Here is a 13056-nt window from a genome sequence, read left to right as displayed (position 1 = left end):
TTTTTGACACCTCCAAAATGTTGTTAACATCTTCAGAGCTGTCTAGGAGATTTAGATGCTCAATTCCCATTGACATTTATGGGAGCCATGCATTAATTTACCTAGCCCTACATGCACATAGGGCATGACACAGCAAGGGTTGCCCTAAAATGAAACTGAACCACAAGCTGAAATTGGTTGTCGTTTTATTTAAAGTTGGGAGGAGTTCAAGATGTATTGTCTGAGGTACCTTTCCATAACAGGTTAATGATGGACTCTGGACACTTTGCCTGTGTACTGTCAGGATAAGGCCCATTTCTTCCAAATTGTTGCTATTTACCGAATAAGCTTCCTTCCTTCATCTGTGTTTTTTTTTTCTTGTCTCTCCTCTTTGTTCCAAACATCATCACAGCTCTCAGCTTGGATGTGCCCAAGCTGCCATTCTTCATCTTATTCACTGGCAAGTGCTCCACAAGCCAGAACACCATGTACCCTTTCCACAATCCCATACCCTTGAAGCACTAAGCACTTTGTCCTCATTTAATGTCTCCGTCACTCTTGGATCAAGAGAAATAGCCCTTGTTACCATCTTTATGAAGTGACTTACTGTCCCCTTCATCCATCCCGTATTCTGCAGTGCTCTTGTGTCAGAGGCAGCCTCCTTTCTGACTGCTGTTCCCATGATCTTCACATCAGGGAGATTCTGGCTCTTGCCAGCTCCAGTTTTTTATGTGACTTGTTCGTAAGTACAACCCTGTGATCTTGGCATCCCAGGATCAGACTGGAAACAACTGCCTGAAAATCAGCCAGCGCATGGTTCAGGATGTGAACTGCTACAAGGGTCAAGAAACAGGTAGGCAGGAAGAAGGCAAATCAAGCTGTGGATACCTGTATGCACTAATGGGGTTCTCACACTGGGCAACTGTGCTGTTGTGTATCTATTGCTCACTGTGCTTCAGATTGTTTATTGAGGTGCTTTTTGCTGACCTCAAGGCCAGCAGCCTTTCCTGCAGCATCACCTCACTTGTCCCCAGTGCCACCACAATTGTCAAATGCCACTTGCATCCTTTCCTTTTCCATAGGAACAAAGCTGCATGTTTTTCTTGTGCCACTGGTTCTGCAGTGCTTCCCTCGTCTTCAGCTTTCCCCTGCTCTCTTTTCTGTTGCATCATTCCCTGCAATTAGAAATTCCTATCTGCTCTGTGTCCTGAACAAGGTGACTTACCCTAACTACAGATAGTCATCACGTAATCTACTGGGCATTAATGGAGAGCTCAGTTTAACCCTACTTCAGATTCCAGAGTCTAGGACAGGGTATATGCAGATTAAAGCAGTCGGAGGTTAGATCAGAGGCTGAATGGGAAGGAAGAGAATGAGGTTTATATACAGTACATATATACAACACAATCATTTCAGTTCCCCGGCAAACTGAATAACTATAAGAGATGTCAGAACCTTGACAGAAATAAGGATGTTTCAAAAATAACTTCTATTGAGAAAGTGGCATCTACCCTGGAATGTTTCAGCTTTAAAATCTTTGTCATCTGATGTTTGATGAATCTGCGTTCCACCGTCTGCCACTACAAACGCAAAATTGCACGTAGTATCTCAAGAAAATGATATATACTGACAACTGATCTTTTCTAAGGCCTGTGAAAATAATTTTAGAAGGTTGAATATTTTAGGAAAATTCTATATACCATATTTCAAGCAGCTCCAATATTCCTCTAATTACTCAGTAATTCCATCATGCTTGAAATTATGGCCTAGGACAACTGGATTTACAAACCCTGACTGCAGCATAGAGTATCTATGACTGTATCAACCATTACAAATGGCCTGGATCATGTTTTTCTGTATAAAATGCAGAAATGGCATAGTTGTCAGTATATCATCACCTCATTCCAAGGTAGAGCCTTGTCTCAGTATGGACACAAGGGAAAGAATCCACGGAAATGAAATAACAATCACCATCAGTAGCCAATCTGCATTGTCCTGAGGGGAGTCTCTGAACTGTGTCCTTGAGGGTGACCTATTAGTGAAAGAAACTTCCAAATCATGGTTCCTCTATCTCTTGAAATCTTCAGCTCTAGATATTTTAGTTAAATACAAGTTACTGGGCTCAGTGCGGGAGGAACTGAAGGAAATTCTCTGGCCTGTGTTACACAGGATGTCAGTCCAGATGATCTAATAGTCCCTTACAAGTCTACACTGTGGAGTACTCCTTTGTCTAAGTTCCTGGGCAGAGTGTTGCTCAGCACCAGTGGTGCTCAGCAATTCCTTTCCCCCTACAGTTCACTGAGAAATTGTATGCCATGAACTTCCTGTCTCCAAGTACAGATCTGTCCACAGCACAACACCAACAGAGCTTCTGTTCTAAAGAGGGCCAGGACTGGGACACTGTATAGTGATGCAAATCAGGCTTAAGTGAAAAGCTGGTAGAGTGGAAGACTAGATAAAGAAATCAGGACACTGCCTGGTCCTAGCTCCACCTTAATTCTAGCCAGTGTTGCCATTCCCTTGCTTGCATTTACAAACAGCAATGTAAAACGGACCTAGCTGACTTCTTCAGCTCTCGCAATAGAAGATGCAATGAAAAGAAGCTACCCTATAGAAGGGAGGGGAGAAGCTACAGTAGGCAATATATATATAGCCTACACACACACACGCATGTGTGTGTGTATGTATAAGCTATAATTTCAAATAAAAAAACAGGTTCTTAACCCTGATACTACTATGAATATAACATCCCCTAAGAAGCTTTATTATATACATGCCATTGCCATTATTACAATATAGACACAAAGGGTGAACTTCATCCCCTGAGTAAACAGCCAGCAGGAAATGTGAATCCAATGGGCTCCAATAGAACTTAAGTGGTAAGTAGGGTTGGAGCTGGCTCTTTGCCACTGGGTGAATTTCATTTCTAGCAATTGTGTCCCAGCAGCAAAGAGGGGAAGGTGAAGTGCTGGTGATGCAGCTACATCAGCTTTGCTTTGGGTTCTTGAATCAAATCTGGAAATGAGAATTCACTTTCCCCTGCTGACATCCCTTGTCAGTTTCAGTGTGAGATCAATCCCAGCACCCCTTGCCCCATAGCTGGAGAGGAATGGTCCCAGGGTCACTCATCTTTCTCTTTGTGGATTTAAAAACCAAATTATCCTTAGAGGAGTGCAGAAAAGATCATAAATGAAAGAAAGAACAGGGAGGTTTAGGTTTGCAGTTATGGCCCAGGCTATGGCTGAGCTCTGGGTTGTGTTAAAGTGGGGAGTGAAGCTCCTGCTGTTTCCAGCAGCTGTAATATGAAGGTGAATGATTCAGACCCATCCAGGAAATGACTGAGAGTGAGATAGATGTCTCCTTTCATCTCTTGCGGTGCTGTCTCTCATCCTCTCCCTCTCTCCCCATTGATTTCTGTATCTTTAGGAAGAGCTGTACTTGTTACTCAAGTGGGAGCTGCTCCGGTCCAGACCGAGTTCCTGCCCATTGGCTTTCCACTTCCCAACAGACCCTTTATCATCCGTTGGTGTGATGCTCAGGGTCGGTCTCTGGCACCAGCAGCACAGACAGGACTGTGAAGAGCCAGAGAGAGATTAGGAGCCTGGACTGTGGGAGAAAGCAGGGGGAAATATTCCCCTAAGAATATCAGTGCAGGAAAGATGTCTTGTGATTAAATAACTAGAAGAGTTTTGGCCTGGGAAAAAGTATCAATGCAGATACCTAAGGACTCCTTAAAATAAGAATGAGGTGTCCAAATACCTTTAGTTACCTCTGAAAACCTCAGCTGTTCTTTACAGACAGATAGGAAACATAGCTGCAAGAGATGTGGAGTCAATTTCTTTCCCTGCTACTGGGCACATCTACACATGCATTAATGCAATGTTGTTACTGTGCATTAGGTTTAGTACTTGTAATAACAGGTACTAACTCAATGCACAGTAACTGGTGCTACTGTGCAGTACTGCTGGTGCATGCTCTTTTAGTGATGCTAATGTATAGTAGGCTAATTCTACCATGCAGTAGCTCATTAGCACAGCTTTTACTGTGAAGCACTAATTGCACCGTAGAATTAGTCTACTGTGTATTTAGCATCTTGTGTAGGTGTGCCCACTGACTCCACGCACAATCTTGAGCAAGTCACTTTAACTGTCTTGCCCATCTGTCACAGCTGAATCCTTGTTTTTATCTATTTAAGTTTTGTATCTTCATTAACATTAATCTGGGTGAAATTTTAATGTGGAATAGTGCTTCTGGATTGACTCCCTGTGAGAAGGTGCCAGAGCTAGAGTACTTTTGTCTATTCAGGTATAACTGAATCTGATTTCAAAGGTTTAGTCCAGAAGAGCTATTCTGGATTATAATCCCCATGTAGACAAACCCTTAACTTGTACATTTTTCTATGTGCTAAGTACAGTACCTAGAACAAAAGGCTTTGAACTTGGTTCAGTGCCTCAGTACACTACTGAAATATAATTATTCTACCAATGGCAGATAATTTAGGGGATTAGTTTAGGACTAGATTGTGCAAACCTTACTCACATGAGCAATGACATCAAATCCCATAGGACTATACTTAGAAGAGTAAGTGCTCACCAGAGTAAGACTTGCCCACTCCAACCTTTGTTTGCAAATTACCTAGAAACAGACTTGGATTTAATTACATCTGAAATTATTTGATGAACACTTTGCATGAAGGTATCTCAGTCCCTGGGTTATCTGTTCACCATTTACCTCTGCTGTTAGCTCAAGGAAAGGTAAAAATTAAACTTGGCTTGTTTCCACGTGTCCTTTTATATCACATTTCAGTGTTTCCAATGCTCCCAGCCTTGCTGGTATGGTAAACAGTGTTAGTCACAGTTTGTTCTGGATTGAGCCTCTTCACTGTGCTTCACAGTCTTGTCAAGCTGAGCAAGGATGTGGGTATGGGAGCATCAGTAACACCATTTGGGACCCTCTCCTCTGCCATAAAAAATAGCTGACTGTTTGCTTCAACTAGGTCATTCCCCAAAGGGAAGCTGATACTTCAGTGACTCCACTGAGAGGCAGTGTTATCTACCAAATGGCACTGCACTGGGTATCAGGAGATGCAAGTTCTGTTTGTGGCTCTGTCACTGATCTGCTGTGTGCCCTTTGCCAAGCCACTTCCCCATCTCTGTACCTCTGTTTCTCCTCATCTTTTCTCTGCTTGTCTGTTTATAACATTTGAAGGCTCTTTGGGACAGAGACTTTATCCCTCTGAGTATTTGAACAGTCCCCAACACAATATTGCTTAGGACTTGTAGGTGCAAGTCATATAAGTATTAACCGTCTTTCCAAGGCTCAGCCCTTAATCTGAGGAAGAAAAATCCTGCTTTAGGCTTTGGCTAACCTCCACAGGATTCCACTACCTCTCTCAGGAGCTAAGGTGGGCAGTGCCATGGGGCACTTTGACTACTGGCACCTGCAGTGAGTCACTGAAATTACTTCCTACCTGAAAGCAGTTCTTGAATTTCCTGCTGACAAAGTAGAGAGCCACAGGATTGATGCAGGAGTTCAGAGAGGCCATGTTGATGCCAAAGTAATCCATGACCAGGAGGAAACTGGGAGGAGAGAGGAGAGGATGCTAGATGTGGTAGAAAAATTCTAAACACAAAATAAGAAGTTTCCACAGCGCACCAACCTGTTGCTCTGTCTGGCTCCTAGCAGACATTATATTTAAGATGTGATTAACCAATTAACAGCATTTTACTTAATAACCTGGACACATGTTCATGTAATTAATGGCATTATAATGTGGGAAATAAGCCACAAAATATTTTACAAAATATGTGTAATAATTTTGTGGCTAATTTCCATCATGCCTTAAATTGAGCGTATGACAGATTCCCTGCCATGCAGCCTGATGCCAGCTGCATGATGGGGCTCTGGGACTGGCCCTAGTGCAGTCCTGAAGCTAGGACCCACAATCAGCTGTCTGTTGGTAAGTCCCAGCCCCAGGACTGGACTAGAGTGAGTTCAAGACTCCAGTGCAGTCCTGGGGCTGGGACTGCCAAACAGCTGATTGTTGGTCCCAGCTCCAGGACCACACTGGTTCACTGGGCACCTGGTTTTCTACTTGTTGGTCCAGGGGGAGTGTAGAATAATGGCTTCTTGCACTGGCAGGTAGTAACAGTGCAACTGAGATCTGTTCCTTGATCCTAACATCATGTGTGCCCTGGTTCAGTCCAGTACTGGGAACTTCACCTTTGCAATTGCAAGCCAAGGCGGGGGACTTTGACTAGGGTATGCCAGTGCTCCTTTACTTGGGATCATTTGAGCATATATTGACAACCTTTACAGAAGCAAGACATTGTCTGTCACAGTTCTCCTGCTTTCTCTGTGCCAGGTTATGATGTTATATCTGTGTTGTGTCAGGGTTGATAGTAGTTTTATGTAGAGTTTAGATAATGAATTCTATAAGATGGTTTGGATAGGGATGCTCCTGCCTCAGACAGAGGGTTAGATTAGATGAACTCTGGAGGTCCCTTCCAGCCAGTGCCATGGCAAGGAAGTGATGCCCAGGGCAAAGTCTGCAGCAGAAGCCCACCCTCATCCTGCACACAGATCCAGGGGGCACCCAACCCCCCCATGCTTGCCTTGGAGTACATGCAGTGGCAGGAGCCGCCCTCCCTCCATCCCCGTGTCCCCCCAGACGAGCCACTTATGGCTCCATCCCACACCCCACCCCAGCTGGGCAGCGCCTATTGGCGCCCCTTAACTTTGGTGCCCAGGGCAGTAACCCCACTGCCCCCCCACCCTTACTATGGCACTGCTTCCAGCCTTACTTCTCTGTGATCACAAGTTTTAAGTGCAGTACAGTAGCAAAGGTCATTTTTTTGGTAGCCCCTACCTGAGCAGCTCACATCGGTTGGGGTCTGTCTGATCATAGATAGTCTTCTTTAGGATCCTGCTGAGGTGGAGAGGCAGCCAGCAGAGGGCGAAGATCACCACTAGGCAGAACACCGTCTTAGCAACTTCCCGGCGCTAAAACGCATGAGTAAGGACATGCTGGTCAGCGCATGCTGAGAGTGAGCGTGAACTAGAGGAACAAGAGGGCACCAACTAGTGCACTCCTTTCAAATCCACAGGTGCCCCCTGTAGCACCAGCATGTTCTCAAAATGGTAGCAATCATTGCACAATGCTAATAAGGGCTCATGGCTCCTTTGGATGTCTATGTGATCCCTTTTGATTCTGTTACACTGAAGCTTGTATTACTGGACACTCAGAGAAACCCTGAGTGATGTGGGAGGGAGAGCACAGTACAAGCAGGACAAAACATTGGTGGCTTGGAATACCCTATGTGCATCCCAAGTGAGCGACATTGGGTGAACGCATACTCAAAAGCCCTGCAAGCACACATCATCAATGGAAAGCCTTCCACTGGCTTCAGTCAAGCCAATGGTGAGCGTAATTGCTCACACAGTGGAGGGGAAAGATCTGTGGCAGCATCCACCATAGTCTCCCTTAACCCCCTAGACAAGGGTTGTCCAATGGACTGCATGTGGCCTGCAAGGGGTTAAAATGTGGCCCATGCAGTTGCAGGAGCCTCTGCATTGGCAGTGCTCGGAAATTCAGGGAGCATATGCCACCACCATTTCCCCCTCCTCCCTCCCAAGACTCCTTTTTCGGCAACCAGATTTGGGGTCTTCAGTCAACACTGCTAGCTCAAATCACTGGCTAATTCAGTGGCTCCAGCAGCTGTTGCTCTTGTGGCAAAGGTGAGTCATCTAGCCTGTGAGAAGCCCTGTGGGCTGAATTCAGCCCACAGAGCCAAGAAAGTTGGACAGCACTGCTCTACACATGTCCAAAGATAAGGGAATTTACAAGAATGAGAAAATAAGTATTGGAGCTGAGCATCAGAGCTGACCACTGTCCTGGTGCAACAAGCTTGAGTCCAATATTCCTCCCAGTCAATGGAAAGCTACTAGGAGGTCTGAACACACAAGGGCCAGCCATTGCAACCAATGAAACAGTGACATCTTTGCAACCTGTTTCTGCTGTAATAATGAATCATGTATTTAACCAGCAGGCAATCGAGAACATTTAGAGATGTACTTTAGAGCCCTTGGCTTCCCATATACAGTCAGCCTGAGACAGAATAATGATGCACTGTTACTCTTGCATGCAGGTATTTTTAACTATTACCTGGGTAACCCTCAAATGTATCCGTGGAACGAGCAATCACAGACCACAGTAATGGGGCGACAGAGACCCAGTCATACCTGGGGATGGGTTCTATACCCAGGTATCCCTTTTTGTCCTGTGTTGTAGGAGGGGAAAGTTTATGACTTTACTGTTTGCAGTAGGGGAGGCACTCTACAGATTGATTCATTTACTCTTCCCAGGAGACTATCTGTGAACTTTGCTTCCCTTCAAATACAGTAAAGCATTTTCTCGTGGATGCTCAATTTGTGCTTTTCAAGTACACATGATATTAGTAAATCAGAACAGATGTTTGCTTGGTTTTTTGTCTTTTGTCATATGGGATAGCTACCAACTCAGGACAGTGGTGGGGAAAAAACTGAAGACAACTGTGCAGTAGTACCAGACAGCTTGAATGCCTGGATAGATGGGGACAAGGCCAGGACCTGGTGGACTTATAAAGAGGCATAGGTATCAACTGGCCTGATAGAGAAGAGTCAGAGGAAACAAAGTAGAGGAGCAGTACTGAGAGCTGACACAGCAAAATGAGGACAGCAATTCAGTGGAAACAAGTCTCCACCATCAATGACATTGCAAACAGAAAAGAGGACTAGTTTGAAAAGCAGTGGGCTTGAAGGACTGTGAGACCTAGCCGGGGCGGATGTTGAAAGCCATGTCCCTGCACTGAGCTATGCGTCTTTAACTCCAGCATTCAGAGAATGCCAGTAAAAAAGAAACAGCATTATATGTTGAAAGGAAGGATGTAAGAACCCGCATGGAACCTGAAAGAAGGTATAGGTTGCAGGAAGGGATAGTTGGAATAGGCACCAGGAAGCACCTCTGTGTGTGTGCCTGGCTGGAACACTAGCAGCGCTTGAAGCATCTCTCTGTATAGTGCTGTTAATAAAGAACTAGTTTAGTTTAAGAAACACAGTGCCTCTCATATAATAATGTGAGAGTTGCCCAGCCTGCGGCACATTAAATAAGGAGAGCTACTGCCTATGAAGTTCTAAACGTCACCAGTGGTCTGACTTACCCCTGTCAAAAGTGTCATTAAAATGAGCCCGAGTCTCCTCTTCTTTCACTGGTGTAAATCATACTTACAGCAGTGTAAAATTCAGTGTAAATGAGACCAGGGACAGGCCTGTGTTTACAAAAACCTTGTCTGAGCCTAAGGCACTCTAAAGAGCCTTGCTTCACCTGCCTATCCTTGTATATACTTCTAAGTATTTACCTGGAGATGAAAGGTTAAGTGTTGAAAATGACAAAACGTGAAACTATGGGGAAAGTTATGACCATGTAACCATTGTTGATCCAGGCAAACTCAGTGAGCTCTGAAATGTATATAGCTAGTGGCCACAGGTCCTGGTGTAAATTTGCATAGCTCCATTGTCTTCTACTTCATTGACTTGAGTGGAATGAAGTAACTTTGTACTCATTAATACTGGGGCCAGTATGTGTCTATATTCTCTCTGCAGCTTACTTGGCAGATGGCTTGGTTCCCTTTCCTGGTTTTCTTACCCGTTTCATGTGGTCATTGAGGGCTATTCTCATGCCATTTCTCTTGCTTAGCATCTCACAGGACATGAGGGTGTAGAAGACACCGGTGCATGCCAGAGGCAGGCAGAAATAGAAGCCAAAAAGCCACCAGTCCTTCACATCTCGGTAGAACTGCATGCAGAACAGAAGAGTCATGAGGAATGACGGAAATAATCAGACTGGATCCCAGGGCCCAACTAGTCCTGCCTCTGACTGGCCAAATTAGACCCTTCCAAGGAAGGGCAATCATGAGAGGTGCAAGTCTTACATTCATCTCAGCCCATGTGAAATCACTGGACACTGGCTTGGGAGGTTTGGCTTAGAGGTGAGCATAAATCCCAACAAATTGGAGCCTGAGTGAATGTGGCTGTGGATCTAGATGACAAGTCCTGATTTAGCTCCTGTCTCTCCAACAGGCTGAACCAAATCTCTGGTTCACCTGCCAACCAGTTAATAGTAAGGTACCAGGGCATGTCTATGCGAGATGCTCTGTTGCTGTAGCAATGAGCTATGGTGATGTAGCTCATCATTACACTGACATAATGTTGGTGGGCAGTAACCATAATGCCACCACCACTGCTCAGTACCAACAAGCTACTGCACAGGAGGGTCAAAAATGACCCATGCGCCACTGGGACTGCATAGTCAGGGGCACATGCAGACATGCCCACTGTGACCCAAATGGGCATGTGAGCCAAATCCTAGACCTTTCCAAACTTTGCCCAATCCTGTTATCCCCTGCCTTGTTCTGAGGACCAGGAGAAGGTGGATACCATCCACTTCTGCAGCCATGCCTGGGACGAAAACTTAGACGTGCCTGGGCCCCCACCCCATCACATCACCCTGCAGGCAGAGGAGGGAGTGGTGTACTCACCATTGTGAAGCTGGACTTCTGTTCAGAGGACAGCATGCAGACCCAGAGAATCTGCTCACGGTAGTTCAGTTCCACCATGTCGAATGCAATGGCTTCAGGGACAGCCAGGACAATAGCCACAGCCCAGATCAGCATCACCTCGACTGCCTTCCACATGGGGATTCCTATCCCTTGGATTCGGCTCCAAGAGGCCACTGCTCTGTACCTGCCAAAGAGACATGAATGCAAAGGGAGGTTGTTCCCTTCCCTTCACACTCTGTACCTCACCTGCAGGAGCATCAGGAGAGCAGAAAGCAGCAAGAAAAGGGCCGGATCAAAAGGACTACAAAGGGATGGATTAAAGTAGCCCCACGCCAATTTTAACTTCCACATTTCTCCATCTCCCCTTCAGGTGTGTTAAACCAAATTAGACTCTCTTGGATGTTAGTAAGGGACTGTCTGTGTGAGCCTGAGTCTAACTTCCAGTATATTAAACTCTTCTCTGACTTTGGCTTGGGGGAGCCATGGGGTGTGTGACAGTAAATGGCCACACTATGATTAAACCAAGGTGATGCACCTGGGGAGGAAGAACCAGCACCATACCTACAGGCTGGGGAACTCCCTTCTCATCAGCAGAGAGGCAGAAAAGGATCTTGGAGTCATCATTGCTGCCAAGATGAACATGGGCCGGCAGCGTGGGGATGCAGTCAGGAAGGCCAAACGCACCTTGCCATTCATCCACAGATGCATCTCAGGCAGGTCCAAGGAGGTGATCCTCCCCCTCTATGCGGCACTAGTCAGGCCGCAGCTGGAGTACTGCATCCAGTTCTGGGCACCGCACTTCAGGAGGGACGTGGACAACATGGAGCGGGTCCAGAGGAGGGCCACTCGCATGATCAGGGGGCAGCAGGGGAGGCTACGGGACCTGAACCTGTTCAGCCTCCCCAAGAGAAGGCTGAGGGGGGAATCTTGTGGCCCGTTACAAACTAGTCAGAGGAGACCAGCAGGCATTGGGGGAGTCTCTGTTCCCCCGAGCACTACCAGGAGTGACTAGAAATAACTGTCACAAGCTGGCAGAGGGTAAATTCAGATTAGACATCAGGAGGTGCTACTTCACTGTCAGGGCAGCTAGGATCTGGAATCAGCTTCCAAGAGAAGTGGTGCTGGCTCCTACCCTGGGGGTCTTTAAGACAAGGCTAGACAATCACCTTGCTGGGGTTGTTTGACCCTAGTACTCTTTCCTGCCATGGCAGGGGGTCAGACTTGATGATCTGCTCAGGTCCCTTCCGACCCTACAAACTATGAAACTATAAACTGGTCCAGCTGGAGAATGTGGTGATGGTGGTGATAGGTATGTTACCTGTCTATGCTGAGTGCACAGAGACTGAGGACAGTGATGCCCACAGAGGCCTTCTGAATGAATGGGACCAGCTTGCACACTTGCACTCCAAATGGCCAGTCTTCTGCCAGGAGCTGAGAAGAGTGGTGGAGGAAGCATATGTGATTAATAGACATGTTAGGCTTTTTTTCAGTATCACAGAGTTGTCTTCAGGGCGGTAACTGCCCATGAAGGTAAGGTAAAATCATTAGAAAGCTTACATGTCCCCCCTTTGGCAGTCTACAAATAGGATTGTAGGACCACTATTTATATTGTTAACCAGACCTGTTCCAAGAGCATGGATGTAAAAGGATGGTCACATGTGCTGGTAATGGACCCAATGCCAATATGTGAACCCATACACTGGCGTTTTGGGGTCAGATGTATAGAACTCGGATTTGAATCCTTTAGGCCTAAGGCTTTTGGGTCTGGGCTGGATTCCTAATTAAAGAGACATATTTTTCAGAGGGAGCAAGAATTTTGTAAAACCGGCTCCTGAATTTCAATGTAATTACATTCAAACCCAGACCAAATTCAGTCTTGCATCCAAACTTGAATGTGACTATCAACATAGGTCTTAATACCAGTTTTTTTGTTGCAATACTAGCTACAATAGACAATATTTCATTGCCTGAGACTAGGAAAATAAGCAATGGCCAACTTTCTAAGAAGTAACCAGTGACATGAATATAAGTTAGGAGGTGTCTTGGCCATGATGGCTGAAAGGGACCTTGGGGTTATGGTTAATCACAGGATGAACATGAGCCGCCAGCATGACACTGTAGTCAACACAGCTAATAGCATACTGGGATGCATTAGCTGACATGTTACGAGCAGGGCTAAGAAAGTGATACTTCCTCTACTCGGTGCTGGTGAGACCCCAGCTGGAGTACGGTGTCCAGTTCTGGACGCTGCACTTCAAAAAATGTGTGGAGAATCTTGAAAGGGTCCAGAGAAGGGCCACAAGAATGATTAAGGTCCTGGAGGACAAACCTTATGAGGAAAGACTAAGGGATCTGGGACTGTTCAGCCTGGGGAAGAGAAGGCTGAGGGGGGACTTGGCGGCCATCTATAAGTATGTAAGGGTTGAATATCAGGAGTTGAGAGAAAAACTGTTCATGAAGGTGCCCCAGGGGAGGACAAGGA

The 13056-nt window shown here is 45.8% G+C and overlaps 1 protein-coding gene across 1 annotated transcript in view; it reads right to left on the bottom strand.

Annotated features, from left to right (window-relative positions):
- Positions 1 to 74: 74 nt before the first annotated feature.
- The window catches only part of LOC149858396 (endothelin receptor type B-like), a 28826-nt gene continuing 15844 nt past the window's right edge, over positions 75 to 13056 (bottom strand). Inside the window, exons 3-8 of the mRNA XM_090061209.1 lie at positions 11893 to 12005; positions 10554 to 10758; positions 9662 to 9811; positions 6848 to 6981; positions 5450 to 5558; positions 75 to 3551 (exon numbers count right to left, since the gene is read on the bottom strand). Coding sequence (XP_089917335.1) covers positions 3402 to 3551; positions 5450 to 5558; positions 6848 to 6981; positions 9662 to 9811; positions 10554 to 10758; positions 11893 to 12005 — 861 coding nt within the window. The 3' untranslated portion in view covers positions 75 to 3401. The remainder of the gene's footprint in view (positions 3552 to 5449; positions 5559 to 6847; positions 6982 to 9661; positions 9812 to 10553; positions 10759 to 11892; positions 12006 to 13056) is intronic.

This window comes from Crocodylus siamensis, chromosome 8 (assembly GCF_052110815.1).
Source record: "Crocodylus siamensis isolate JL-2025a chromosome 8, ASM5211081v1, whole genome shotgun sequence".
Taxonomy (NCBI): domain Eukaryota; kingdom Metazoa; phylum Chordata; order Crocodylia; family Crocodylidae; genus Crocodylus; species Crocodylus siamensis.
Note: the sequence above shows the minus strand (reverse complement) of the source record. Positions and strands in the feature narration are given on the sequence as shown.